The 14,123-nt window shown below is 54.6% G+C and overlaps 2 protein-coding genes across 4 annotated transcripts; both read right to left on the minus strand.

Moving 5' to 3' along the window:
• Positions 1–246: 246 nt before the first annotated feature.
• LAG3 (lymphocyte activating 3) lies at positions 247–6,285 on the minus strand. 3 transcript variants are annotated; one of them, XM_053554561.1, is made up of 8 exons: positions 5,927–6,285; positions 5,295–5,445; positions 4,699–4,958; positions 3,853–4,116; positions 3,186–3,461; positions 1,171–1,410; positions 772–902; positions 247–500 (listed from the first exon to the last, which is right to left on the minus strand). In XM_053554561.1, the coding sequence occupies exons 1-8, from the start codon at positions 5,982–5,984 to the stop codon at positions 300–302; spliced, it is 1,581 nt and encodes a 526-aa protein (XP_053410536.1). In that variant the 5' UTR covers positions 5,985–6,285; the 3' UTR covers positions 247–299. The 3 variants fall into 3 exon arrangements, with proteins under 3 accessions (XP_053410536.1, XP_053410539.1, XP_053410537.1); XM_053554564.1 differs by lacking the exon at positions 3,853–4,116; XM_053554562.1 differs by lacking the exon at positions 1,171–1,410.
• Positions 6,286–8,380: 2,095 nt separating this feature from the next.
• PTMS (parathymosin) lies at positions 8,381–13,222 on the minus strand. Its single transcript, XM_053554566.1, has 5 exons — positions 12,630–13,222; positions 9,612–9,683; positions 9,313–9,391; positions 9,094–9,155; positions 8,381–8,921 (listed from the first exon to the last, which is right to left on the minus strand). Exons 1-5 carry the CDS (start codon positions 12,672–12,674, stop codon positions 8,871–8,873), a joined length of 309 nt encoding a protein of 102 aa, XP_053410541.1. The 5' UTR covers positions 12,675–13,222; the 3' UTR covers positions 8,381–8,870.
• Positions 13,223–14,123: the final 901 nt, after the last annotated feature.

The following is a 14,123-nucleotide window of genomic DNA, read 5'->3' on the forward strand; positions in this document are numbered from 1 at the left end:
GGGGTGAGGGCTTTTTGGAGCTTCAGAAAAATAATTACCCAGGAAAGAGAGACAGACACACACAGAGACATAAAGATACCAAGGAAGAAACAAAGCAGCCAGAAACAGAAAAGGGGAAGATGAGGGAGATTGGCTGGGGAAAGTAGGTTAGGAGGCTAGAGTGGGAGAAGGGAGCCCCCAGAGGCTGGGGAGAGACAGGAACCTTCCCTGGACAAGAAAGAGTCAGACTCAGGCTTGCTGCTGACAGGGAGTGTATTTGGACTGAGCTGCTGAGATCTACTGGCTGTTTCAGCTTCAAGTCAAAGTTGCTCCAGGGCCGGCTCTGGCTTCAGCTCTGGCTCCAGCTCCAGCTCCAGCTCTGGCTTCAGCCCCAGCTCCAGCTCTGGATCTAGCTCTGCGTCCAGCTGAGGCTCCGGCTCTTGCTCCTGGCCTTCTAGCTTGCTCTCAGCCTGAGGAGAGTGAATCCCATGTTCTAAGGCAGAAAATCTTCTTGGTCGCCACTGTGGGAAGAGATAGAGAGAGAGAAAGAGGATGGAGGCACAGAAGGATCTGAGTCCATTTGTTTTTTCTCTGCCCTCCCCCATCTGGTTCCTCCCACCCACCCACCCCCAGCCTCTCCAGGAAATAGAGGTGGGAGTGGGGGGAAGCGGCTCTGAAGGCAAGTCCAGGATCTTCCTTGGTCATCTTCCCAAGGAAGGGTGTCAGACAGCACTCTGAGTATTGATGAAAGAGGCAGCCAGTTGGGGAAGGAAGAATGTGTCCCTGGCTCACCGATCTTCTCCAAAGGTGAAGGCTAAAGGCTCCAGTCACCAAAAGGAGTGGACAGAGGATGCCCAAGATGAGAAAGAGAGGGAGGTGGCCTGCTTGGAGGGCACCTGGGGCTCTCCCAGAGTACTGAGCACCTACAGAGAAAACACAGGATTAGGCCTAGGTCAGGGCTGTCGCTCCCTCACACTTTACAGATTTAGTGAGGACCAGAGTGTTTAAAGGACTTGTCCAAGGCCATTTAGCTAATTAGTGGCAGAAGTGGGTCAGTCCTAGGCAAGAGCTCTAGGTCAAGTCCCTGAATGGAAAGAAAAGCACTGGGATGGGGGTTATGGGGAGTGTTCTGGAAGGGGAATCAAGACTATTGCTCTGGAGTTGGGGCTGTGACTGACTGAGGCCTCAAACCTGGGCTGGACAGTGCTGGGGAATACACCGCTGCTCCTAAAAGCCTCTCTCCCTGGTACAGCTGGCATTGCCAGGGCTGGGAATGGAGGCTGGCCTCCTGCACCTCCAGCCAGGGTCCTGAGGAGCTCCTCCAGGACTTGTCCAGAGGCCTCCACACAAAGCGTTCTTGTCCAGATGCTGGTGTCACCTCACAAAGCAGCTTCCCCAGGGAGCCAGGTAACCCAAAGGATTTGGGAGTCACTGAAAAAATTAGAAGTAAGAGCTCTTTAGGGATTCCAGTCCCCTTAGTTGGTACCATGGGTTCAATACCTAGTCTTAATCACCCTACACTCACTTGGGTTCTGATAAGGTGGGTTGGGAGAGGGGATCAGGGTCATGGCCAAAGTAATCCTATCAAGACCGTGGTTAATGCTCTGCTCAGCTTCCTACCCTGCTTAAAAACTTTCTGGGGTCCTTATTACCTTAGAACATTATTCACAAACTGGCCTTGAAAGACCACATAAGAAATATCATTTCTACTTCTTTTATGCTACTTTCTTTTTTTTTTTTTTTTTTTTAATTTGGTCAGGGCTGGGTTTGAACCCGCCACCTCTGGCATGTGGGACCGGCACCCTACCCGCTGAGCCACAGGCGCCACCCCTTTTATGCTACTTTCTATTCAAATGCCCAGAATCCTCAAGGTCGGTCAGATGAGTTGGACCCCAATTTTTTTTTTTTTTTTTTTTTGCAGTTTTTGGCTGGGGCTGGGTTTGAACCTGCCACCTCCGGCATATGGGGTCGGTGCCCCACTCCTTTGAGCCACAGGTGCCGCCCCCAATCTACCTTATAATTTTTCTGCTTCCATGACATGACTCACATCAGTGCCCTTGCATTGTGGTACCCCTGAATGAAATTTATCCCCTTTTCTGAAAGTATAGAGAACAGTGAAGTGACTCACTGATCTAGAGATCATTCTCTTAGTTGTAGAGTGAGAAATAGGTGGGTGAAAAGCCTTGATCTGACAGAGAGTGATGTGCCGGAGAGTGAAGATTTGGTGACAGAGACACCTGAGTTCAGACCCTGAGTCTGGTACTTCCCAGCTGTGTGACGCTGAGAAATTTCCTTCTCCCTAAAACAGGGGGAACAACATCTCTCCCATGGAGTTCTTGTACATGGAACAGTTGATCCTCAAGAAAGTCACTGGACAGAAAGAACTGGTGTGTTTTGCTGACTGACCTGATGTAGGAAAGGAAGAGGCCAGGTTTCAGGGTAAGTGGGATACCAGTGGTTACTGACAGGATGAGTCAGCCAGAGGTTTGGTGTGAGGAAAAGATAGGGTTCAGGGTGATGCTGAGGGGTGGTATAATATCTAGATAAAGATATCCAGAAAGCGGGTAGAAATTCAGGATTGGCTCTCAGGAGATGTATTATTTGTTAGCATGTTCATTTATTCATTCAATATACATTATTAATCACCTACCATGTGGTGTTACTATTTAGTGGCCACAAGTGAGTGCTGCAGACATGACTAATCTGTCATTGCTGATAGTTACCAACCAGTTAATACATACTTTCTGACTTTTTCTGTTTGTTTTATACTGTCTTGGAAAACCCTTGCTCAGTAAATATTTGCTGATCATGAACTGATTTATTAACTCCTCCCAAAGCCAGGCCACTTCCTGCGACTTTAACCCAAGCCCTGGCCTCAAAGTGGACAAAGATTCTACAAATATACTCCACCTCTTTTGAACCACTCAAACTCTTGTCACCTCTCCTTCTAACTTTCTAGACCTTCCAGCCAATTCAGAGCAGGGGAGTCCCATAAAGAACAGTGGAACATTTATGTTGTGACTCAAGTGGAGATTTTCAGTATCAGTTGTTTATAATGTGGGTAAGAAAAGAGAGACCATAGTGGGCAGCCTCTGGAACTTGTGCCCAATGGCCTGGCATCATGAAGTGAATTTGCCCAGCCAGTTCTCCTTCCTTGTCCTTGCTGTCCTGGGATGGGAGCTACGCCTTTCCCACTTGGAACTGACCTGTAATGACTGCCAAAGTGACGCTGGCACTGAGCTGCTGCCCCTGCAGATGGATGCAGCAGGTGTAGGTCCCAGCCTGGGCCTGGCTCACAGCCTCTAGCCGAAGGGTGAAGTTGCCATTGTCTCTAGCCATCAGGAGGTCAGGGCCTCCACCAGGAGGGGCCCACTTGGCAGTGAGGGAAGACTGGGTCCCCACACCCGGAGGCAGGCGGCAGGGGAGCTCCACTGTGGAACCTGCTTCAGCATACACTGTCAAGGGGGTTGGGGGCTCCAGACCTGGAGAAAAAAGGGAATCCAAAGTTAAAGCTGAGGTAGGGATGCAGTGGGGTCGGAGTACTGGGATGGGACGAGGGACAGAAGAGTAAAGGAGATGGTCTGAAGAATGCTAAGGAGGTGAATAAGGTGGATGAACCAAGCATGTTAAGTAACTCGGAAAGTGGGCTATATCAGCAAAACAGAGAGAGAGTGAAACTGGGAGGCCAAGGGAAAAGCCAGAAGGGGAGAGGGCACATGAAAGGCTGTTTCAGGAAGAAGGGGTCAGACAGGCCCAGAGCAAGGACAGCCAGAATTAACTGCTGAGAAACTGATTTGGGGACCCAGAAGCCAGGGGAGGTGATGAGGGCAGGAAGGGGTTGTGGTCAAGTGTGAGGCAGACTGGAGGAGTTACCCAAAACAGTAAGGTTGTACATCATGGAGACATTGAAGCCATCTCTGTAGGTGAGGATGCAGCCCCAGGGCCCAGAGTCCAGGGGGCTGACTTGGGGCAGGAAGAGGAAGCTTTCCACTAAGTGGTGATGCAGGGACTCTTGGACAGGTACTTGGCCCTGGCCTCGGAACCAGCGCACAGAGACTGGGCGCTCAGGGCGGCTAAAGGAGCAGTTCAAAATGACCCGGTTGGAGGTCCTGAGAGACCCTGGGGGGATGGCAGTCACTGTGCAATGATAAAGAGGGCTTGATCAGCGTATCAGAATCACTTTCCCAACACATCAAGGAACCAAGCTGGAAGCTCCTGGAAATGGGACCTTTCTTTAGATTTGTCTCTGCTCCCACTCCACTCAGCTCAGTGCTTGACACCTAAAAGTACTTAAAGTGGATCCCCAAGAGTCCCCAGGACTACTTTCCCCATCTCCTCCCTCAATTTGACTTGGCATCCTCTGCCCTCCCCCTTCACCACGCCTCGCCTGAGGATCCCCACTGAGGCCACCCCTGAGCTACAGATATCTGAAATGAATCACTCTAGCCTCTGCACTGTCCCCCAGAAGTGCTTCCCCACCTCCACCAGGGCACTCTCGCAGTGGGTGGGCAAAGGGGAGCTCCAAGGGTGACACAATCTCTCCACAGGGCCCTCTGGCCCCTATACACGTGCTTGAGGGGCACCTTCCCCTCAATCAGGCTCCCGCTTCCTCTACCCTCTGGGGGTTCTTGCAGCGTCTGCCGCAGTCCTTCCTGCCTTAGGGCGGCGGGGACGGTGGCCCTCTTCCCTGCCCGTCGCCCCTCGTCCCGCCCCACCTACTCGAGGCCTGGCCCACGAGCAGACGGAGTCGGCAGGTGAAAGCGCGTTCTTTGAGGCGTACAGTGGCGCGGTACTCGCCGGCATCGGTGCGCCGGACTGGGCGCAGCCACAGCGAGAAGTCCCCGCGCTGGAGGCTGCGCTCCTCCAGCTGGACGCGGGGTTGCAGGAGCAGTCTTCCGCTGCGCAGGCCTCCGGGAGCCACGATCAGCACCGTGGAGGGGGAGGGCGCCGCCGAGCGAGAGCCGGGGGCCCGCGGGCCGCTGGAGGGGAGAGAGAATGGAATTGAGAAGCTCGAGCGAGAAGTCAGAAAAGACGCAGTCAACTACACTTTGAGGATAAGGATGTCCGCCCCAAGAGATCTCTTGACCCACCCCAACCGGATGGGCTTGGGCCCAGCAGGTGGGTTACAGGTGCGACCCGGCCATTCTGCAGAGGAAGGGCAGGAGGGTGCCTGAGTGGGGGCGGCTAAGTCACTGCCTTCAAAGGGATTGACGCGTGAGGGGAGGGGTCAGAGGGCCTGCTAGGGTATTGGGTTGAGCCTGGTTGCCATTGGTGCTGGACTCAGAGGATCTGTTCCCCAGGTTTGGGGCACATACCTGTCTGGTTGATGCTGCCAAGTGATGATCCCTCCTCTTCGCAAAAGGCTGACATCATGGAGGGGGGTTGTGGGGCTGCAGGGAAGCTGAGCAGGAGCCCCGTCCTGGGCCCACACCACCTGGACCTCTGCCTCAGGCCTTGGAGCCTCCACTAGGAGAGCAAAAGAGAGGCCAATGGGGGGAGCTGTGAACCGAGACTTAGGAGTTGAGAAGGAGCCTCAGTGTTTCCCAGAGAGGGACAGTGTGGAGGATGAACTTGGGTTTCTATCCCTTTTCTGCCAAGGGGGAAATCTAAGAGAGGTTTTAGGGGTGGAAGGATCATCCCCAAGAAAGGAGCCACTACAGTGCTAAGGACCGTGGGAGGTGGGGTTTTTATTATTTGTTTTTTGGTTTGTTGTTGTTTTGGAGACAGAGTCTCGCTCTGTTGCCCAGGCTAGAGTGCAGTGGTACCATCATAGCTCAGTACCTGGGCTCAAGCCATCCTCCCACCTCAACCTCCTGAGTACTTGGCACTACAGGTACACTCTACCACACCCAACTAAGTACCTCAGGATCTTTGAGGCAATAGAGAGATCCCTACTGCCTCCTCCTTTGGGGTCTGGAGGTCAACCCTCCCACCATCCCCACCTTACCTGGAGCCACCCACAGCAGTTGCAGAAGCAGCAAGCCCAGGAACTGAGCCTCCCACATTTCTCCTATGGCCTGGGCCACGCTGAGTCCTCCGAAATGAGATAAGAAAGGAAGAAGGGAGACAAAAAAGTTCCACAGAGAGGCAGGTGGAGGAAAGGAATCTGGAGGAAGGGGGATTGGAAAGGGCTGGAGAAAGGGTGAGGAGGGGCAATGATCAGAGACTGGAATCCAGGGCAAACCTGGTCAGATCAGGCAGACTTGGGGGGTAAGGGGGTGTACCAGGGAATGGGCAGGGTAGAAGTAGAGAGCCAAGGGAGCGGAGGTTCCGTGGCTGTCAGGGTGCTTGTCAGCAGGGATGCTGTTCTGCTGCTCTGGGGGCCCTTGCCCCTGTCTTGCTTTCTCTCCACCTTCCCCACTTCCCCTCCTTGTCGCCGCCCCCCACACCCCAGGGCTTACAGGTTTCGCTTCACAGTGGAAAGTCTGAAGGGGTTGATTCCCAGCAGCATCACCCTCCACCTCTGTGGTGGCACTCCCCTTGTTTACTTCCTCAGTCCTGGGTGTCCCCACCGCCCCCTCCCCCAGTCCCTTTCTGCCCTCTTCCACAAACCATCTCTACCTGGAACAACCCCCTTGCCCATCTCTAAGCTGCCTCCTCAGTCCCAGTATTCACACTTTCTTCTTGGCATGCTCTTTCCTTGATACTTCTCTGCTGGTCCCTCAATCTCTTGTAACCTCATCATCTCTGTAGATTTGTCCCTCCAGCCCCCCAATCCCTACAATGTCTCCAGGCAGGAGATATTGTGCACAGGAAGCTACACTGCATTTTTTTTTTTTTTTTTGTAGAGACAGTGTCTTACTTTATGGCCCTCGGTAGAGTGCCATGGCATCACACAGCTCACAGCAACCTCCAACTCCTGGGCTTAAGCGATTCTCTTGCCTCAGCCTCCCCAGTAGCTGGGACTACAGGCGCCCGCCACAACGCCCAGCTATTTTTTGGTTGCAGTTTGGCTGGGACCGGGTTTGAACCCGCCACCCTCGGCATATGGGGCCGGCGCCCTACGGACTGAGCCACAGGTGCTGCCCTGCATTTTTTTTTTTTTTTAAGAGACAGAATCTCACTTGTGTTGCCCTTGGTAGAGTGCCGTGGTGTCACAGCTCACAGCAACCGCCAAAACTCCTGGGTTTAGGCGATTCTCTTGCCTCAGCAAGTAATTGGGACTACAGGTGCCCACCACAATGCCTGTTTTTTTGTTGTTGTTGTTGTTGCAGTTTGGCCAGGGCCAGTTTTGAAGCCGTCACTCTTGGTATATGGGGCTGGCACCCTACTCACTGAGCCACAGGCACCAGCCAGCTTCACTGCATTTTTAAAGATGATAGGTCTGGGGAAGAACATGCCAACTGGTGGGAGGTAAAAATAGCTACGTGGTGTGGTGCCTTCATTGTGCACTAGGGACTGTATTGGACACTTGACATACAGTAACTCATGATATCTAGTATTTCTCTCCATTGCATAGATGAAGAAACTAAGGCTCTGAGATTAAATAATTTGCCAAGGTTAAGGATAAAAGGTAAAAGCTGTGTATGTAGTCCAGACCTTGGCTGCTGTGAAGAATAGTGGTGTCAGTCAGCCCCCGTTCCTCCCAGCTCAGACCTCTGTCCTTCTCTCCAACCCAGAGGTTCTGAACTAAGAGGAGATGACAAAGATTATAGGTACATGGGAAAATGCAGGAATCTTGCAATGCAATCAAATTCAAGAAAAACTGAAGCACAGGGACTAGGGAAGGGAGACTGACAGATAACTTTTTTTTTTTTTTTCTTTTGGCCAGGGCTGGGTTTGAACCCGCCACCTCCGGCATATGGGACCGGCACCCTACTCCTTGAGCCACAGGCGCCGCCCAGACAGATAACTCTTGAGCATTCCTACCCCAGCGCAGCCTAGGAGCCCTGGGGCAGTTGGAAGGCAGTTAACAAGAACCAGCAGCAGACCTGGGAATCACAAGAGGCCCTGGAGTTTTCCCCTGCATGACTGTGACTGGAAGGAGTTCATTACCTCCTTGCCAGAAGGCATCCAGATTAGAGAGGCTGAGACCCAGGCCTACCAGCCCTCTCCCAGTCCAGGGGCGGGACTTCCTGTTTCTGTGTGCCAGGTTCAGCACAATAGGACTGGTGGCTTTCCACTGGCTCAGCAGTGTCTAGGTCTTGTGTGGTTTAGCAGGGAAGTACGTATTGCTGGGGAGGAGCATCCCCAAGAATCCAAAACAGAACATAAGTCAACTCTCAGAAGAACTGGGTTCTAGTTCACCCCTGCAGGGCTGGTCTTGTTTTTGTGAATCATGATTGGTAGTGTACTGCTACTTTTCCATGGGAAAGATCCTGATGGAGTGTGAGGTCAGCCACCCTCCTCCCTCTCTACCCTTTCCTTGCATTGATGGGATCCCTGGAAAGCAGGAGACAGGTTAAAAACAGAAGCGCGACCGTTTCTTTATTAAATTATACAAAAAGGGGAGGGGAAGGGGGCAGCTGTGGGGCTCGGCCCCAACCCCGGCCCTACCCCGGCCTGGCGCTGTCTGAGAGGAGGGGATCTGAGGGAGATCCGGGAACAGGCAGGATAGGGATGGGGCAGGGCATGAGGCTGGGGGATGCAGAGGTTAAAGAGGAGGCCTCCAGAGGGACGGGGTAGGACTGTTGGGGGGAGGGAGGAAGAGAGCAAAGAGATAGGAGCAACAGGGGCCAGCTGGGGAGTCAGATGGAGCAGGTCAGGGTGTGGGACAATGGCAGAATGAGGGTGGAGAGGCAGAAATGAGAAGGCTGGGGAGGAAGAAGAGGGTGGCACCTCTGGCAAGGGCCCAGGGCAGAAGCCAGGTAAAGAGTGGCTGTACTTGTCTGTTCCCACCCTCACCTCCAGGCCCTGAGGGGGCTCCCACCCTCAGCCCATTGGCACGGGGCTCATGCTGAAGCCCCATTTTCTGTCTTCTGCCTCTTGGGATCCGCTTCATCCTGTACAGAGGGAAAGAGTTACGGTAGCTGTAAAATGGGAGGAGACTGTACCCTGTCCCAGCTGTGCCAGCCCCCGCCCATGCCACCACAAGTATGTGGGTCCAAATACAAAGGGCTCCCGGCCCCTGCTGCATCCCTGATAGCCCCTCAGGCCCAGCAACCCAGCCCAAACCTCCTCTTCCGCAGCTCTCTTCAGCGCGGGCCCTTCGTCATCCTCTTCTTCTTCTTCCTCATCTGAGGAGCCAGAAATGGGTGATTGGGGAAGGGCAGGAAGCTCCAGCAGAAACCCCCTGTGGTCGCCCTTAGCCCTGTTTCAGGTCTCTGAACCCACCCTAACTCTGTGCCGTTAAGACTGTACTTTTCCATCCCAGTCTCTCCTGCCCTTTCCCACCTTCTTCCTCCCCTTCATCCTCCTCTTCTCCATCCTCAGCAGTTTCTTCTTCTTCCTCCTCAGCTCCGTTCTCTTCCTCCTGTGGAGACCAGGAGAGGGAGCACTGTCAGGCCCGCAGTGGGCCTCCTTGGCAGCACAGGGGAAAAAGGCTTGGGTGACAGAGGACTTGGGAGAAGCCGCAGGGTAGGGAAGTGAGGATGGCAGGTGTCAGAAAAGGGCAAGGCCCAGGCCCCCAGGCAGGTAACCGGAGGGAAGCTGGTGGGGTAAGGGTGGTCCTCTCCCGCCTGACCCCTCCATACCTCCACCACTTCTTTCTTTCGCTCTTTCCGGCTTGCCTTCTCCTCCACTTTCTCCTTCTTCTCCTTCAGGTCCTGTAAGGGAGAAAGAGGTCACCTTTCTGTTACCACAAATGGTGTGCAGCTCTTAATTCTCTGTAACCCCAGTTCTCCCCTCACTGCAGTGAACTTAGAGGAGTATGAAATGGAGAGGGTAGCCGCAGCTTAAAGACAGAACAGAGGTGTTAGGGTCCTTACACTAGGGCCACAAAGGAGCTGAGACCAGACAGAACCAGACACACTTTGCCCAAGACAGAAGGTGGATGATGAAGAAAGGGCAGCAGCAGTAGTCCAGGTAACTGATCATGAATCCCCACCCCCTTCCAAGTTCTCCCAAACCTCACTGGCTGAAGAGTTCAGCTCAGCAAAGCAAATCCCCTCCATCTGTTGGCAGCTCAGTGCCCCACCTCCTCTCCATGTCCCTTGCCTCCTCCGTGGTTCCCCCCCCAACTGCCCGCCAGCTCTGCCTTTTGTCTACCTCTGGGGCCTTTTCCTGAGTACTCTGTCTCCTGGGCATCCCTGCCAGCTTCCCCTTCAGCTTCTAGGGCCTTTGTTTCTCTCAGTCTGTGTCTCCCTAATCCTCATGCTCCACTTGGCCAAACACTACAGGAAGAGGGACAGCATCTTAGCACATTCCCAGCACCCCCTCCCAACCCCAAAACAATTCAAGTAGTTTCCTCCTCCTCTGGTACATGCATTCGTGTAATGGAGGATGAGAAGTAGCCATTTCCAGTGGAAATGTAGGTAAAATAGGAAAAAGGAAACATGGAAGGGAAAGAGTATCAGACATGGTAGATGAAGTGAGAGAAACACACAAGGTCTGTGTCTGGGATGGGACAGAATGTAGAAGGGGGAGGTACCTGTCTAGAGGACCCTCCTGTCACGCTACCACCCTTCTCTCCTTCACCCCAAGATCTCAGCAGACATGCCCTTGATGTCCTAGTCTGATATGGCAAAAGGAAATGCACATGAGAGTTCCCTCTGGACACCACTACACCAGCCTTACAATTCAGATTCCAGTCCTCTCCCCACCCCACCACTGGCAGGCACAGCAACACAGTAGGTTTCCCTGTATGATCAGATCTGGTATTGGTGTGCAACTCTGTGTATCTGATTGCATGTAGATGGAAGTTTTCTGTGTGAGTAGATCACCCTGGAAGGGAGTGTCCTTTCTGAAACAGGATTGGGGATAGGAGAGGGGCTTGGTGCAAAATGGCAGGCCTGAGTGGAGGGCACTCAATTCTCTTCTCCCATTAAGGGGAGCACAGAACACTTTATCCTCTCGCTCCAGCTAGGTTTCTTTTTCATCTCACTGTGCTGTCTTCATCTTGGCCACAGGTTGGTATGGCATTTCTGCTACCTGGTGGGCTTTTCCCTAGGCTAGGAGAGGCGGGGAGATGTGTCTGCTTTTCTGGGGGTGCAGCACCAGGTATGTATGGCCATAACCTGAGTTTCCCATTTGGGCTGTTGAAGGGAGAGAGAATACCAGAGACCAAAGTTCAAGGGGCCGGGCCCTCTCCTCCCCTGTTTTGTCCTTCTGGTCACTGTCCTTCTATGATCCCTTTTCCAGGAGGGTATGTGACCTGGGTCCTAGGTCTTGCGCTAAACAGCCCTCTGGCCTCATTTACTCAACACAGGCATACACACTGACACAAGCTGATACCAGTTCACACACACAGCTACAGAGGAGCACCCACGCAATTGAAGACACATGGTTTGGTGTTTGGCCATTCTGGTACACTCTTGAGACCGCACCAGAGCACGGTGGAGCCACTCAGCACTCAAAAAATGACAACATGGCTCCAGAACATCTACATCTCCACATGCACACATGTAACTGACACAGGCAGTCCCACACACTCCTGGATTTCAGACATACAAAGACACCTACTCGGTGAAGTCACATGCCACTGCACAGCCCATCGGAAGGCCACACAGGCACACCTTGGTGGATCTCACACACGTCCCCTCTCCCACGGCCTTTAATCCCATTGGCTCCAGCTTTCACTTTGCAGGCCTTGGGGAGACCTATGTGATGGCTCCTCAGCAATCCCCCCCCCCCCCCCCACACACACACGCATGTACAAGATCCGCTCCCAGCAGCAAATCCTGGCCGCATTAATTTCCCAAAGCGACATTCATTCCCCAGGTTCCCTAGGGAAATTACAGAAAGGCTGGAAGAGAGGAAAGGGCGAAGGCATGGGGCCCAGGAAGGCAGCTGATGAGGGCAAGGACAGCTCGGTGCAATGCCATGTAATGCTCAGTCTCAGCTTTTTCTAAGGCTATTTCTGCCCCCCACTTCTGATTTTTAGGAATTCGAGATTCTTTAAATGTGTTTGTGGGAGGGGGACGATAAAGAGAAAAGAAAGCTTAAAGCCAGTGTAGGAGAGGGAATGGATATAGATGGACCAAAATAAGGGAGTGAGAAAACAGTAGCCATCGGGGAGAAAAGCAAGAGGAGGGAAGCAAGAGACCGTCGAGCCGCAAGGGGAGGGGCCGAGAGGAGTAGCCTCCCGGGAGAGTCCTGTTTACACTTGAGGATCACAAACCGCTTAGCAGAGGAAAGGTGAGGTCAGACTGGAAGGCGGGTAAGGGGACAGGAACCGGGAGCAGGGAGGGGGCCCGGTAAAGTGAGACGGGGAGCGCTCGGAAGGGAAACCGGACGGGATAGAGAGGAGGGCGAGGTGGAGACGGGGAGGGGTGGGGACGGCGGCAGGGGCCGGGCGCCGACCGGAGTGGAGAGGCCGGAGCCGCGGCGCGGTGCGCGCAGGGAGGCTAGAGGGCGCTGGCGGGAGCCGCGCGAAGCGGGGTAGGCAGCGCCAGGCTGGGGAGCGGGGGGAGGGCGGTGTGGGGTCCGCCGGGACCCAGGCGCGAGGGCCCGTCGGGGGCGGCCTGGGTCACAGGACCGCTGCGGGCCATGGGGCGACGCGGGGTTCTGGCCACCGTCCCCCGTCCACCCCCCCACCCCACCCCCCCGCGTACCTTAGCGCTCAACTCGGCCGCTGCCTCCACGCTTTTCTCCGACATGGTGCCGGGGACGGGGCCGGGGCTGGCGGGGAGCTGGGATCCCGGAGCCGAGACGGAGGGGCCCTGGACGGCGGAGGGTGGCCGCGGCCGAAACCTGGCGCGGCGGCGCGGCGGCGGCGGCCGCTCGGCAAGCTGGGTCTCTGGAAGAGGCGGCTGAGGCGCGCCGGGTGGGGCGGGGGTGGGTCTGGAGCGGAGACCCGCAGGGCTGCGGCCGTCCGGAGGGCGGGCGGAAGGGCGGTGCAGGCGGTGGCGGGCGCGCTCGGCCGCGGTCGCTCGGTCCTAGCTTGCCGCCCCCGCACCAGCAGAGCTGCCGCCGACCAGCCGCTGCCGCCCCCGGGAAGGCAACCCGCTTATAAGGCGGCGCTGTCCGACGGGAGGGGCTTTCCAGGGGTGGGGCAGGCGGGAGTGGGGAGGAGAGGAGAGGGGAGGGGGATGAAAGAGGAGGTTGGAGAGGTGGGGATAGGAGGATGAAAGCACGGGGAGGGAGAGTGAGACTCGGGAGGGAGGACTAGGCCAGGAGGGGGAAATGGAGAGACTGACGGCCGCGGAGAAAAAGAAGTGGGGCTAGGAGGTGGGAAGGGGTGGGGTTCTTGTGCAGAGGCACCTCTCCAAATCCCAACCTACTGCCTGATAATGTGGAGTCTGTCTTTTGCGGGCGGAGTGGAGAGGCGGCCACAATCCGACTGACCCCCCAAAAATCGCAGAGATTTTGCCTAGGGGTGGGGCGGGGGAGCAGTTGGGAAGGCAGCGCAGGTATTTGGGAAACCAAAAGCTTAACGAAGAGGAAGAGGGTTGAGGAGCTACTTCCACATCTCGCCGGATTTCCCCTCCATCCTCAATCTCGAGGATGTCCTCGGAAAGGGATGGGAGGGCCGAAGGGGCAGCCCAGTTTTCTCTTCTGCCATTTGTGACTGACATTTGTGACTCTTGCTGGGTTCCTCCCTTCCTGGCTGTTTGCTGGGATGGGAGGGGAGTCAGAGGCCCTCTGATCTCCTTTGCTCTCTTCCACCTCTCCCCACCTTCAACCTTTCTTATTCTATCACACCTCACTTTTATTTGCCTGTCCCTCTCTTTCTCCTCAGTCATCGTTACGCAGACCCCTCCCTCACATTCATTTATATCTCACATCTGTCTCATTCTTCTATCACTTCTCCTAAACCTTCTCTGGTTTCTACCTCTGGTCTCTTATCTCTCACTGACAACACTGTTCTTGTCTCATATGAATCAGTCACCTGGACCTGTATTTTTAGCTGGTTTTCTTCAGCTCCTCTTTATGTCCTCATCTTTTACAATTTCCCTCTCTTTGCTTTTCTCTTTCCTCTGCTGCCATCTTCCCTAGCCTTTCTGTATTATTTTTGCCTCCTTTGCAAATATAACACAGGACCAGGTCTGGAGTTCCAGCCCCACCCTGTTCCACACATTCTCAGCTCCTGGCCCTCAACCTCCACT

The sequence above is a fragment of the Nycticebus coucang genome, chromosome 12 (assembly GCF_027406575.1).
Source record: "Nycticebus coucang isolate mNycCou1 chromosome 12, mNycCou1.pri, whole genome shotgun sequence".
Taxonomy (NCBI): domain Eukaryota; kingdom Metazoa; phylum Chordata; class Mammalia; order Primates; family Lorisidae; genus Nycticebus; species Nycticebus coucang.

What these genes read in the sequence shown, in the direction of transcription:
- PTMS (XM_053554566.1), bottom strand. Translation starts at nt 12,674, where the DNA reads ATGTCGGAGAAAAGCGTGGAGGCAGCGGCCGAGTTGAGCGCTAAG. An exon ending in GAAAGAAAGAAGTGGTGGAG is followed by an intron (nt 9,392 to 9,611) that starts GTATGGAGGGGT and finishes TGGTCTCCACAG; the next exon opens with GAGGAAGAGAACGGAGCTGA. An exon ending in AGAGAGCTGCGGAAGAGGAG is followed by an intron (nt 8,922 to 9,093) that starts GTTTGGGCTGGG and finishes CCCTCTGTACAG; the next exon opens with GATGAAGCGGATCCCAAGAG.
- LAG3 (XM_053554561.1), bottom strand. Translation starts at nt 5,984, where the DNA reads ATGTGGGAGGCTCAGTTCCTGGGCTTGCTGCTTCTGCAACTGCTGTGG. An exon ending in GCTCGTGGGCCAGGCCTCGA is followed by an intron (nt 4,117 to 4,698) that starts GTAGGTGGGGCG and finishes ATCATTGCACAG; the next exon opens with TGACTGCCATCCCCCCAGGG. An exon ending in GTACAACCTTACTGTTTTGG is followed by an intron (nt 3,462 to 3,852) that starts GTAACTCCTCCA and finishes TTTTTTCTCCAG; the next exon opens with GTCTGGAGCCCCCAACCCCC.